Consider the following 14,834-nt stretch of genomic DNA (forward strand, 5'->3'; position numbering starts at 1 on the left):
GCGTCAGCTCAGGAAGTTCAGCCTGCCCCAGGAGCTGCTGATCATTTTCTACAATGCAATAATTCAGTCTGTCCTGACCACATCCATCACAGTCTGGTTTGGATCCGCCACTAGACATGGCAGGGACAGACTGCAGAGAACAATCAGGTCTACAGAGAAGATTATTGGCACCGACCTTCCCTCCATCCAGGACCTGTACCGGTCCAGGGTCAGGAAGTGGGCCGCTAAAATCTCCACAGACCCCTCACATCCTGGACACAATCTGTTTAGACTCCTCCCCCCAGGCTGGTGTTACAGAGCACTGTACGCCAAAACCACCCGCTGCAAATACAGTTTCTTCCCCCACGCTGTCGCTCTGACGAACTTTGAGCGGTCACAGAGTTAGACCATCACTTGAACAATAACAACAACTCTGCACTATTGTATTTACTCAGTGTACATACTCCCGTATTGTTGTATATATGTGCTCTTACTTTTTACCTTACAATTTTTCCTTGCTTCTTAAAGCCTAATTTATGTTGTACAGATGTACAGTGCTTAACAAATTTATTAGACCACCTGTCATATTTGGCTCAGAAGCCATCCAGCATCATGAAGTGCTTTAATGCAGACTCTTTCATTTTCAGTAAGCTCTCTACGTTTTACCATTTTGAACAGGAATGAGGAATTTCAAACTGAATTCACCTTTTTAAACCCAAATTTGAGCCGGCTCACTTGGCTTCTCTGAGAAGTCAGAAATTAATCAAGCATAACATTCAACCACTAAAACGCATTTTTCTTTTCAGGAATGCAAGTAAATAACTATAATTCGACATATCATTCAAGAAATAATAATGTGCTTTACTATTTTTTTTATTTTTTTTTTGTGAATCAGTAAATTTGAAAATTCCTGGATAACAGTAATAATTATATTTTAGCATTAAAAATATCATTTGGGTTAAAGAGCTTCTACATATTGGTGTATTAACCATTGCAGAAACATAAAAATGATTTTGGTAATTACCAATGCTGTTAATTTAGGGCAGCTGTGGCATAAACCTTACTTTGGGTGGTGGTCTAATAAATTTGTTAAGCACTGTATATATCTTTGTTTCACGCTTATTACCTCTGCCAAGGAGGTAATGAGATTGGCAGGGTTTGTTAGTTTGTTAGTTTGTTTGTTAGCAACATAACTTAAAAATTTGTGGGCAGATTTTGATGAAATTTTTTTAGGAAATGTCAGAAATGGCATAAGGAAGAACTGATTAGATTTTGGGGTGATCTGGATCACCGTCGGGATTCAGGAATTTTTTTTAAGGATTCTGTACTATTGGGAGATAGGGCTAATGGTGGAGGTCTGTGCTGTTACCACTTTACACCTAAAACACTTGAGGTGTTTTTGGTAACTGATAATCCACTTGAGGGCATTTTTTTTTTTTATCATTTATCAGATTGTATTCCTAAGTTTTTTTGAGTAATTTATTGAGCATATTGATTAAATAGAGGTATCATAAAAGTATGTATCAAATTTGCGACAACAGGTGTTAAGAGGTTAATAAAATTGTTTGCAGAAAGTAAAAATCAATATAAAGTCAAATTTAGCAGTTTTATTTTGAAAAGGACTTCATTCAGTTTTTACTAATAAATCAGGAATACATAAATCATAAAATGTTTTCTGTTATGTTTACTATTGCTGACTATAAATGATTATTTTCCTCATTAAGGGTGAAGCAAGCCTACACAAAACTCACCCATCCTGCTTGCAGTAAATGGCCAAAATCCTGCAGTCTAGTCCACCATTCAGGCTCACAGCTGTGATTATATTAGTCCATTAACTGTGCTGATGAATGCTGGACTAGTTTCTGACAAGTTCATAACATGAGAGCGTCTGTAGACCTTACTCAAGAAACTGTCCTGTGCGATCATGGGGGAAAAAGCTTGTCTGGAGGGGGGAACATTTTAACTCCTTGTTGTCGGTGTTTTAAACTGTAAGGCTGAGATAAGTCTCCGTTGTTGTGGAGATGTGGATCAAATTTGTCCATTGCTGGGCCATCTTCTCTCTGACCTGTTTGACTCTGGCAGGGAGTTTTCAGCAAAATACTTGCGCCCAGGCAAATCTCGTATTCTGGGTTAAATGTCTTTTCAACAACACTTGGCTCATGTCTTTAGCGACGTGTTGTGATACTGCCGCCGTTATCTTGGAGTCACCTTGCAGTGTATTTTAACGAATACCGCATGAGTTCCACTTCTTCCTTTTCAAAGTTGAATGACTGCTCAATGCTGCAGACCCAGCGCTGTTTCTGTCTCCAAAGTCAGCTACCTCCCCGCTAACTAGCCATGCTGCTCTGTTTACCTTCCTCTCCCTTGCTTCACGCCGCTGTTGCGCATGTGCAGAGGAGTTTTTTGGATTGGTGGAGGAGAGAGAGTGAGCTCTCTGCTGTGAGAGATGCATTCAAGGACAATGGGAGAAGCAAAACTCCAGCGAGAAATGCATACTGACGGCTCAAAACTTCCACATAATTTATACTCAGATATTCGCTATACAGTCGTTTTATACATTGTGGGTGGCAAAAGCCGGCATACATTGAGTATACTCAATATATCGCCCAGCCCTAGTGGATAGTTGAATTAAAAACTCAAAAAAATAAATAAGTATAAACTCAAGCATTTAAAGTACTTTTCTAGTTATCTGACTACTCAAAACTCATTTTACACTGCAGGTCACATGACCCCATCACGACACATTCAATCACTGATGGCCAAGTCTGCTGTGCAGAGGGGTCATCAGTATTACCTAATCCCATTCACATGCATCCAGACATGTTCACATGCTACTGATGCAGCAGTGGGTTAAAAATGGGGTTAGGTGTCTTGCCCAAGGGCACATCAACATGTGAACTGCAGAGCTGGGGTTCGATTAGTAGAGATGACCAACTCTACTTACCCTGCCCCAGTAATCAAGAGTCACATGTCAGCAGGGGCGGACTGGGGGGAAAAAGTGGCCCGGGAGTCATTGACAGACCCGCCCATTTAATACGTGCTACTGGGGAGCCAGCCAGCTGGCAGCACAGGTTTCATGTAACTTGATGAAAAAAATCTATGCATTGGTATTTTGACTATAACTCATACAGTTATCAATAACCTGAAGAACCCAATTGAATAGCCAACCAAAATCGGCATATTCTTATGCAGTGATTTTAATGCCTACAGATCAGTGATTCAATAATAGCTATAAGGACCTATTAATTTGCCAGGCTGTTAGACATTGGAATTACACTGACTATCTATACCCTGAATAAACCACTAGGGCAACATAATTACAACAAGAAGCCATTTTAAAAGACATTTTATTTAAAAACAGATTAGCAAAGATAACTACAACTGCATAAAAGCTTAACCCAGAGCATTTATGAAAATTAAATCTAAACTGAAAATAGTAAACTGACATTTGAAAACTAAAAACTTGAAAGGTGAAGGACATTCACTTGATTCTCCTGACTTAAGCACCTTTCCTCTGCTGTTTTAGTCCTTACGATACTGCCAAGCTAGTAAGTCAGTCAGTTAGTGCCAGTCTGTCTCAAACTATCCCCCTCTTGATTGTGTGATATAAAAGTGAGGGATGCCAGGTGCATCCATGTGTTGCTTATGAAGGCTGGGTTGAAGTGGTTTATGTTGACAGTGGGGCAGGGGTAAAAAGTGAATTACTTTTACTCAAATTACTGTAATTGAGTAGCTTTTTGTGTACTTGTACTTTTTGTGTGGTTTTTAAAATAACTATTACTTAAGTAATTTCTGAGAGAAGTATTGTACTTAATGACATTTTAAAAAGCATCAAATACTGAGTAAAAAAAAAACACTAAAAGCCAAAAGGAGGTCCAAGCTTTCAGTCAACAACATGAAAATGACCAGTCGTTTGGCTTTCACATCACATGGTGGTCAGTACATGCATATAGCGAGAGAATGATTCTATATTTCTTCCCTAAACAGCTGCTGCATTGTACTTTAGGTTAGGTCAAACATTATATCAAATAACCTGGTTGGAGGTTCATATTTTCTTCTTGTTATTGCACATCAAGGACAGGTCATAGTTCACTGTGAAAGCCCCTTGTATATCAAAAGTAGCTACTCAGTACTCAGTACTTAGAGTAAATTTTAAATGACGTACTTTTTACTTTTACTTGAGTAGATTTATAGACCAGTACTTTTACTTCTACCCAAGTAAACTTTAACCAGAGTAAGTGTACTATTACTTGGGTACAATAATCTGGTACTTTTCCACCTCTGCAATGGGGCCACAGTCCTCTCTGGAGTCCCCTCTGGAACATATATGCTGGTCTATCTGGATGAGAGACAAAAAACATGGTGTACACATTATTGAAGTTATCAGCAAAATACAAATATGGCAGTATTAAACATTAGTTCACGACTTAATGCATAGGGCTAAAAAAGCAAACAAGCCAAACAAGCATCATGGTCATCAAGCTCACCATAATCATACTGGTGCTGTGTATGGGTTCCTGAGGCCGTTCTGCCAGTTGCTCTCCTGTTTTGCCCTGGGTGTCATTATCATTTCTGTTGTGAGGCCTCTCTCTATCCACCACATCTGGAACATCTTCAGTCTAAGTAAGATATTGGTGTTGTTAATCATGCTAGTTCATCCGTGCAACAACACTATCAGTAAACATTAGTAGGTTTGTTTAATATCGGTATGTCCATGAAATGAGGTAAGGATATAACACTTTATTAAGCCTTGCACATACACACCAGGGCAGCACAAATTATCTGTTTGATTTTCTATTATTATTTTCATTATTATTATTATGTTTATTTTATTGTTTGTTCATCATCCTCCCAATATTAACTTGTCAAAACAGCCTGAACCAAGATAAATAAGAAAGTTCATTTAAACATGGTAACAAATTACATCTTGTTATGCCTTAATGACTTGAATTTTTAATTGAACAGGATTACTGCACATTGTAGCTTCTCTTCATTTCAGACAGGCCTAAAACACACTGGTAAATTTCAAACAGAAAGTAACATTATCTATAGGCATGTCGACAAATACAGGAAACACTGACTAGTGCTAATTTTGGACTCTGTGAAGCTAAAATTAGGCTACCTATCACTAAGGTCTACCTATCATTAAGGTCATTAAAAAGCAAACTACAGTTAGCCAAATGAGCATTTTCACATAAAGCATCACCAAGTCCTGACCACAACTTACCATTACGTCGCTGGTTCTTTGACTCGCCTCTGGAGACCGCTTTGTAACCTGCTCTGCCGTCTCAGACTCTGTGTCAGACTCATCATTGCTGGACTCAAGTGCATATCTGGAAGTTTCCAGCTGTCGAAGCTCACTGCTGCTAATGCTGCTGATGCTGGCAAAAGCAACATCAGATCCTTGTCTGCTGGTGACGGCTGAGTCTTAACGACCAACAAACAAGTCGGTAACTTTTTGCTAGTTGCTGCACCTTCTTTGAAAGTTTTTTTTCCCTTTCTCTCTCAACTCTCTTGCGCTGGCTCGCTCTTGCCACTGCTGTGTGATTGACAAGTGACAGATGCAACAGCCTGAGGAAATGGGTGGGACACACCCACGGGCACTAAAGGTGATTGGTTATCATCATAGGCAGCGATAGGTGAAATTCCTTAACTTCCTTACAAAACACAGGGGTAGCATATCACAATAGCCCAGCCCAGCCCCCTCCCCCAACAAACAATTCCTTGAGAGGGCCTGTGTCCATAACACTGTGGGCCATAGTACCGCTTTCCTTTTAACCCCTTTTCTTTTTTTCCCCTGTCTTTACTGGCCAACTGGTCCATCGGGCCAATTAGCCCGTCGACCCACCAGGGAAATCCCATGCTTCTCTGTATGTCACTCTGCCTCTGCATGTCAGCGTGTCCTTAGATTAGACATTAGACACTGAACCCCATATTTCTCCCACTCAATCTGCAGTGTGTGAATGTGTATGAATAGGATTAATTCAAGCGGATGAAAACTTTACATTAAAGCCCCTGACATCAATGTATAAATGTGATGTGACTTGGTAAATGCAACCTGCTGTGTAAAAATGCTTTGACTAGACTAGAAAAGTGCTATACAAGCCAGGTCCATAAGTTAAACATAACATCATCAAACTGCTAGACTTCCTTTGATTGGGCTTGTTCTGTATGTCCAGTCTATCCAATAATGTAATGATATAGTGATAATTTATTGATAAGAGGGAGATGATAAAATCTGATGAAGTACATTAAAACTTCTCATAGGTTGCATTTACAGGATTTTTCACATCAGAGCTAGCTTTTAATTTAAATGAATAAAAAAAGATCAAATGAGTGGTTGCTTGTGGGGAAATGTTTTATAATTTGGACAAACTTTGCTGTACAATGTTATTTTCTCATCTAGTTACTGTAATTTGTTTTTTAAATGCTGAGAACAGTAGAGAATCCTAAGTTTCAGAACAAGTAGCAAACTTTGATTGATCTTGCAGTACTAAACTACTGCATATTTTATTAAAGGCATCTGTGTTTGTTTGTGCCCTGAACAGGTGTGACCATGAAACTGATGGACGAGGTGGCCGGTATTGTTGCAGCTCGCCACTGCAACACCAACATTGTCACTGCCTCTGTGGATGCCATCAACTTCCATCGCAAGATCAAGAAAGGTGAGGATGAGGACAGGAATAAACAGGTGGGATTGGCATAATGATGCAGAAAGCTGTGTCAACATCTTTCACTGTACTTGTTTTTCACTTTTGTTTTTGTACCAAATTAATGAATTACACGCTGTAAAATCTCAGCTATGGGACAATGTGGAAAAACTTTGCAGTCTATAAATTCAGCCTGAGGCAGTGCTGCTTTAAACTGGGCTAAAGCCAACATTAACAGATGTCAGACTGTTACTAACCAAGACAAGTTGTGTTTTGTTGGGCTGTCTCTTCAGCTGAACAAACACATCCTTATTATGATTGAACAATTTTCCATTACAAAGCTTCCCCCCTTAACAGTGCCCTCACCACCCCTGTGTGACCATTAATTATACTTTTCCACACTTGTCTGTCATTCAAGATTTCCACGTGGACAATTTCTAAGCATCTTAATTGAAAAAAATCATTCAAAGATTTCTTCTTCCCTTATCCTTTAATATCCTGATGAGGAGAGAAAGGAATAGGAGCCACTTAAAATGCTGCTGCCAGTCCTGCTGCACCCCTTTGTCATAGTTAAAAGCAGTGTTAATGGTTTTATTGGCAGTACTTCTTTAGACAAACAGTTAATCCAGAGTGCTTCTCAGGACAGTTAGGAGCAAAAGTACAAGCAAGCACATAAATCAAAAGGGAGCAAACATACTGTCCCATGATTATGTCCCCTGATCTGCAGTGTTAAGAGCACATTGAGTTCAAATGACTAGAAAAGTACAAAAACCAAGTTCATTTACCATTTACCAAACCAGGGACTTGTTGGTCCTTCTATAATCAGTTTTTCAAAAGTCCCACAACTGCCATGTCAAAAATCCAGGCCAGGCTGTCGTTCATGTAGAAAGTTCAGATACAGAAGCTGTGGTTAATTATTTGTTTTGACAGTTGTTCATTAGCCTTTATGTGGAATCTAAACTTGTCATAAGTGACTGAAAGCAGCCTTACCTAAGTGGTGTAGAACAGAGTATGACATTTAAGGCTGGCAGCTTTTCTTAGCTCAATGTGTGTTAAATGTTCATGTGCTGGAAATGATGGGATCCAGACCCCCAGGTGTTATGATTACTACAGGATATGATGTTAACAATGGAACAGCTTTGTCTCTCCCTATTATTAAATATGAAGTGGAGAGAACTGTTTTATTATTTTTTCTTTTTCTTATTTCACAGAGCCAGGTCATCTGTAGGGTTATCGTTTTTACTGTACATGGTTTCAAATATATGTTACCTTAGTCATGCAGGGTAATGCAGTCAGTCTGAATTGAGATGAAAGTAAATAGTGTGATGTGAAGTCAGAAGGGCCTCTTTAAACATTTTAAACAAAACTTTATGGAAGTTCCAGGGCTGGGACACAGAACAGCAGATTGAAAACCATGACCCCATCCTTCAACTGCTCATAGTCATTCCATCAGCTGTCCTCATTCATCCTCTGAGTTTTGATATTTCATTTTGCTCAAGTTAGGCTGGCCACACACTAGATGATTTTCAAATCATAAACGATACTAAAAACACAGGAGACCACAGACAGGCAGTTTCAAGTGATTTTTTTATCTAAAATCCTCTGAATGCACATACTAGACGACTCAGCCAGACCGTCAGGTCACTGCAGACCACACACGCCAACCTGCCAGTGACCGTGATCACATGACTTCAGAAAAAAAACAACATGCATGTCCATAGATACCATCAGCAGGCTGTCCCTCCGCCACAGGCTGTCCTGGTATGCTTTACAGGTGCAGCAAAAATCATAAAACAAGGAAAAGAATCAAGAGGAAATCCTGGCTGAATGAAGGTCCAGTTGTGTTTATAGTTGTGAACAGTGAAAGTACGTATGATCCAGCTAATGATGCTGCCTGTGGGATTGCCTATGAGGCACTATGAGCTAGAATTATAAAAAAATCAAACATGCTTTATATTTACAAACCAGAGATGCTATGATGCAATTTGGAGCAGCACACTTTTTGTAGACAAATATTCATTTGCAATAAGGCTCCACTCGGGATACGCCCCCACAGATCGGTTGGGGGGGGGGGGTTCTAGCCTCGAATCGGGCTTAAAATCCTACAGTGTGTGACCAGCCGGCTCAGACTACTGGAATTCACTCAGATTTTGACCTGACTGCATTGTCAAAAGTAGAGCCAAATTTTGAGCTTTGGGAGTGACAAATGGTCTTGTGGTCTGACATAATTGACCTATGGCTAAGTCCTGCCCTCAAATGCGATGAGCCAATCACAGTGCGTATACCACTCCAATACACTCGGACATCGGCTGCCTGGATGTCCATTGAAATGAATGGGAGAAGGTCCATTTTCCTCTGGTTTTATGAGGTTTTTTGAGATTTTAAGTTTAAAAATGGTCAAATGGTGTTCATGGGGCACATGAGACTCCAACACAAGGTATCCTGAGAGACTGGGCAACGGAGTGTATTTTTTAGCCGTTCCTAAGCCACATCTAAACCGAGACAAGTGTCTTCTTTTGATAAAAGTTTTGCAGTAGACCACAACATCAACTCAACATGGATAAAATTAACAACATCTGTTCTAAGGTAAGCCAACATCGTATTTGAGGCAACATATTGTCACTTTGCTGGAAAGAAATATAAAGTTATCTTTAATATCACTAACGTTAGCTAAAGTTAGCCTAACGTTAGCCTAATGTAGCCGAGCGTTCTGGGTTCGTCTAACTTTATACTGACTGATAATAAAATAATAAACGCCAGGAGCCGGAGTGAACATCAGCGAACATCAGTGATGAGAAGTAGAAAGAGTAAAAAAAAAAAAATAACTTCAACGCAATCAAGACATAGGAAAACACAACAGCTGCTCCATCTGGGGGTGTGTAATGGTGGTTGGCAAAGAGAGACAGAGTAAAAGAGCAGCTGTACTAAGGAAGTGACGCAATACGCTCACTGTGCATCAGCTGTATCAGTGGATGGGTACCTGAGGGGGACCAAAGTGAAGCGTAAAAAATGTAATTTTGGAGTTTTATATAAAATCTATATATTTCATGATGTTGCCATGCTTCCAGTTTTGACCCAGTATACCCAAGAGGTCCTCTGAGCGGTATGAGTGACAATTGGAGTAACAGGGAGGTTTGCAAGTCGAGACAGACATACAGACATCCAGACAGACAGCTCTCCAATTAAAGTAGTAAGACAGGGTAATTTAACTGCTAGCAAACAAGCACAAAACACACCAGCATTGGGAGTCTAATAAAACTGAAATGCAGCTCCTTCAACTATTGGTGTAAAAAACTGAGTCAACTTGTTGGCTGTCTCTTCTTCCTCCACAATTAGAAGTCATGTCACAGATATGTAGGAAGTCCCATAAGTTGTGAATATTAATACAGAGCTAAAATCCATGTTAAAAGCCAAATTTTCTACTCGAGGTAATATGCAGTTATCATATAATTAATACTGGCTGGTTAAATGAAAAATTAGATAAAGGTGAAATGAAATCAAGTTGTGTTCAAATGTAAATCCATTAGAACATATATTTAGATCTATCTATCTATCTATCTATCTATCTATCTATCTATCTATGGGGGTGAAAAATCGATAGAGCGTGGTATCACAATAATTTTGTGTGGCAATATTGTTTCAATTCACATCCACCAAGTATCTATTTTTTTTAATTAACTGGTAATATGAACTGAAGTCTATGCAAGCAGGGCATGAACAAGATGGACATGACATGTGGGGTTTGCAAAGAGTGCCGCATGAAAATAAAATACTGCGGAAATACAACAAACATGAAAGCGAAGCTAATGCCAAGGCTAAATAGTTGGGGAAAAAAATTGTATTGATAGCAATATATCGCAAAATATGGTATCACAATACTCAATGCATCACAAAATGGGATTTTATACATAAATATATCCAGCTGACTGCCCGAGTAAACTTCCACATCTATGGTCCGATCATGGATGACCATCCGTCTCTTATCCTAATATTTTTTTATTAATAGATCTGTTAACAACTGTGCTGCCATCATATGGTACATCTAGGTCCAAGTTTTATGACCATTGCTCTGTGTTTTCTGCTCATATGTTAAGTCCAGTGTTTTAGACTCGCACCTGCTCATCCCTGGCATAAAAAGTTATACCATGTCATAACATAAGAGCAGCTTAAGTCCAGCTGGTGCACAGAGTTTAGCTTTAAGTCAGTCATAACTTCTAACTCTAACCAGACATAACCTCAAAATCAGCTGGTGTGCTCGATTCAGGAAAGGACAATGAGATTATGCATAACTGTCAACCAACCCATCTCCTCTTTGATTCAATACCACGGTCACTCTTCGCCACACACACAAATGGGCCCACAAACACACACAACTAAATGATGTGGGCTGCTTGCACAGTGAACAGTACACATGCCCACGACAATAGCTGTGGGACTTTCGTATAATCATATCTATGCCAAAACTGACAGCAGAAAGGCTGAAACCAGAGTCTGCATTGGTCACATGGCAGAATTCACATACTTCAGGTGTTACTGAATGATCTGCTGACAGCTTGTTTTTATCTCTCAATAAAACTATAAATGCATCCAAAAATAATGATAGGCAGCGCAAATGATGTGCTCATATAGGCACTACGACCAAATTTATAACTAAAACATCGTCTTACCTTCATATAGCAATATGTGACATTTTGACATGGATGGACCATTGTCTGTTTCTCGCATATTGGTCCCGTTAGTCCTACTGTGATCTGGGTGCCCAGTGATGGTAGCCTGCTCGCGGATGTGGCTAATATCCTCATCTCATCTCTCAGCTGCCTGTACAGGTGACCGGTAACTCAGTGGCGGCAGGTGTATCGGCTGTTGTTTCAGTGTCGCGACTGCTGCTGATGACTTCTGGGTCACAGCTGTTTTTATCTTTTGCCTTCAGAAATGTTCATTTGTCCATTTTGTGAGCTGAAATTTACTCTCGCTGCTAATATTAACTTTGAAAATAGCGCTTGATTTTCTGTGATTGGTTGGGTGTTCACCGATATGATGCTTTTGCGCACAAGTCAGGATGTGACAGGCTACGTCGATATGACGATTGTTTGTTTAGCCTGCCTACCCACAGGCTGCAACATACAGTCACACGCAGTCAGTACTCAGTAAATTTAGAGTAGGCTTGCCTTTCCTAGCCTTATAATAATAATAATAATAATAATAATAATACATTTTATTTATAACACACTTTTCATTTTGAGAAATCTCAAAGTGCTACAAGGACACAGTAAAAAGGAATAGTATGCACCCACCGGCCCTGCTGCCGGGAGAGTGGATGGCTGAACGGGGAAAGCAAAGCTGTAAGATGAAGATCCATCTCTTCTTCATGCTTCAAACACATTTTCCCCACTCAGCAACATGTGCTTCTGCTCAGAGTCTGCTTATGTTGCACAATGTCATGGAGCTCTGACATTTATCACAAACAGTGGATTTCTTACCTACCATTGTTCTTTATATTCTAAAGTCAGTTAGACTTCTTTAAGTACACGTCGTCTTGGACATTGGTAGGTGTTATTTACAAAGCCATTTTTGGCAAAATTCCTAAACATCTCTCCTCTTTTTAATCTTGAAAGATGAATTACACAACCTGAGATCATTGACCTTTGTGCAATTTTTTGTTCCCAGAGTCCGAACTGAATTAGGAAAGAAGGCTTTTAGGTTTTCTGCACCTTTTGCTTGGAACAATCTAGGGAGACTGAATTTAAACTTCAAAACTTGGTGTCTCTGAATGTTTTCAAATCTGCAATGAAAACTTTTGAATCCAAACTGTCTGAATGTCACTGTTTTAACTGAGGACTTATAATTGTTTTCTATCACTTATGTGTGCTATAGGAGTCTGTGTGTATTGTTTGATGATACTGTGTATTGCTGCCAATCTTGGTCAGGTCTCCTTTGAAAAAGACATTGTTGGTCTCAGTGGGACTAACCTGGTTAAATAAAGGTTAAATAAAATAAACACCCGCTGAGAATAAAACTTATTGATAGATCATTCGAAAAAATTGTTAACATCATTTAAATTATATTTTCATTAATTGAAATTTAGGCGTTAGAGTTTGGGACAGCCACTTCCCAATACATAGTCACATATAAAGAAGGATGTTTTGTGTACTTAATTTAATGCTATCCCAACTAATGTATTTGTATTGAACAGATCATAACATGACATTAATAAATATCAAGGGTGTGAATATTTAACACATTTTATATATGTGTTTTTTAGTATGGGACTGCAATTAGCATTATTTCGGCCCATATACAATGAAAGACAAAAAAATAAAAATTTTTGCGGATGAACACAAATGAGCCTGTATACAATGTAGTAGGTTTTCCAATAAAACCTTCCACAGGAGCTTATGGCTGACGCGTGCTTCCAAAAAAGTGTGTCTTCACTAAAGTTCGTCTTGTCCACGTTTATTGAACAGAAAATATATAAAAAAAAAAAAAAAAAAAAATAGAAGACACGTTTTCCAGCCAGACACAGCTTTAAATACGTACAAAACCTAAACAGTCCGAACACGGTCAGAAAAACCGTGAGCTCCTCTCGGCTCTCAGGCCGTCTGCCCCCACAGTACCTAGCATCACAGAGATCACCGCACTTTCTTAAAGCGACAGACTCCTATTTTCATCCTTAGCTCTTATAAGTACATTAACTTGAAATAACAAATAATAAGGCCGTTTGAATTGAAATAATGCAAATGTTACTAAATTAAGCATGTAAAAAACATTTTAAATGCCATAAAATAAATAAATAATTATTAGCTGAACTGAAATTGCCATTAGTTAACACAAACTACGCATACCGCACCTATATTACCGGCCCCTAATTGTTCTAATAGTGTAACAATTTTGAACAATTACCACATTTCTATAACACTTCATCAAATATCATTAGCAACCAAATGTTTGACCTTTGAACTTAAAAGGAATGCCTTAACGTGCATAGAGAATGTTCTGTGCTATGTTAATTAGCTTCAGACAAGGATACAATGTCCATCTGAAGTCCACCGCATCTTCATCAGACGTAGAGAGAAACAGAGCCAGAGGTTACCAGCACTTAGCTCATCGTAGGGGCTCAGTCTTTACCACTGGCCCATTCAGATCCCACAAGCAGACAGATCTTAGTGATGGGTCTGTCCAAGGTGTTAGTCTTTGTCTTTATACGAACTCTGCGAACATGACCCATCTTGTCTGGAAATGTCTCTATTATCTTTCCCATGATCCACGAATTCCACGGTGCACAATCATCCACAAGAAGAACCACATCTCCTTCTGCAAAGCTTCTGGATGCTGTGGCCCATCGCTGGCGCTCCTGGAGCTGTGGCAGGTATTCTTTGACCCATCTTTTCCAGAATAAGTTTGACATATATTGAACTTGCCTCCATCTACGCCTAGTGTAAAGGTCATCCTTGTCAAACACTCCTGGGGGTAGGGTAGGTTTGGTTTTCAAAAGCAGGAGATGATTCGGTGTCAGCGCCTCCAAGTCGTTTGGGTCACTTGACGCCTTTGTAATAGGTCGGCTGTTTATGATTGACTCCGCCTCGCACAAGACAGTGTGAAGGCTCTCGTCATCCAGGGTTTGTTCTCTCACCGTAGAGTTGAGGACTTTCCTTATTGATCTTATCAGCCGCTCCCATGCTCCGCCATGATGTGAGGCTGCAGGAGGGTTGAATGTCCACTTAATGCTGTGCTGATGGAACAGATGCTGGAACTCTGAAGAATTCCAGTCAGCAATGGCTGCCTTCAACTCTCGGTTGGCTCCAACAAAATTTGTCCCATTATCGGAGCGAATTTCTTTCACTTGTCCTCGCTGTGCCATGAACCGCCGGAGTGCGTTAATGCACGACTCTGTGTCCAATGACGAGGCTAGCTCAATATGCACTGCGCGCACGGCCAGACATGTGAATATGACACCATATCTCTTTGTGAGGCTTCTCCCACGTCTGACTTCAAATGGTCCAAAATAGTCCACACCCACTCTCGTAGAGGGGGGATCATCTGGTAACACTCGCTCTCGTGGGAGATCAGCCATAAGCTGTTTTCCAGCTTTCCCATGCAGGCGGCGACATGTTACACATCTTCCGCAGATCTTCCTGATAGCTGCGTTGGCACTTGTGATCCAAAACCTTTGACGCAACTCAGAGAGCATGTGATTGCGTCCTCCGT

General features: G+C 39.8%; 1 protein-coding gene across 2 annotated transcripts in view; it reads left to right on the forward strand.

Moving 5' to 3' along the window:
* Positions 1–14,834, forward strand: part of acot7 (acyl-CoA thioesterase 7) — a 173,614-nt gene that overhangs the window by 76,286 nt on the left and 82,494 nt on the right. For both annotated transcript variants that reach the window (XM_041799647.1, XM_041799648.1), the window contains one exon: positions 6,528–6,644. In XM_041799647.1, the coding sequence (XP_041655581.1) occupies positions 6,528–6,644 (117 nt within the window). The remainder of the gene's footprint in view (positions 1–6,527; positions 6,645–14,834) is intronic.

Source organism: Cheilinus undulatus, linkage group 11, assembly GCF_018320785.1.
Source record: "Cheilinus undulatus linkage group 11, ASM1832078v1, whole genome shotgun sequence".
Classification (NCBI taxonomy): Eukaryota; Metazoa; Chordata; class Actinopteri; order Labriformes; family Labridae; genus Cheilinus; species Cheilinus undulatus.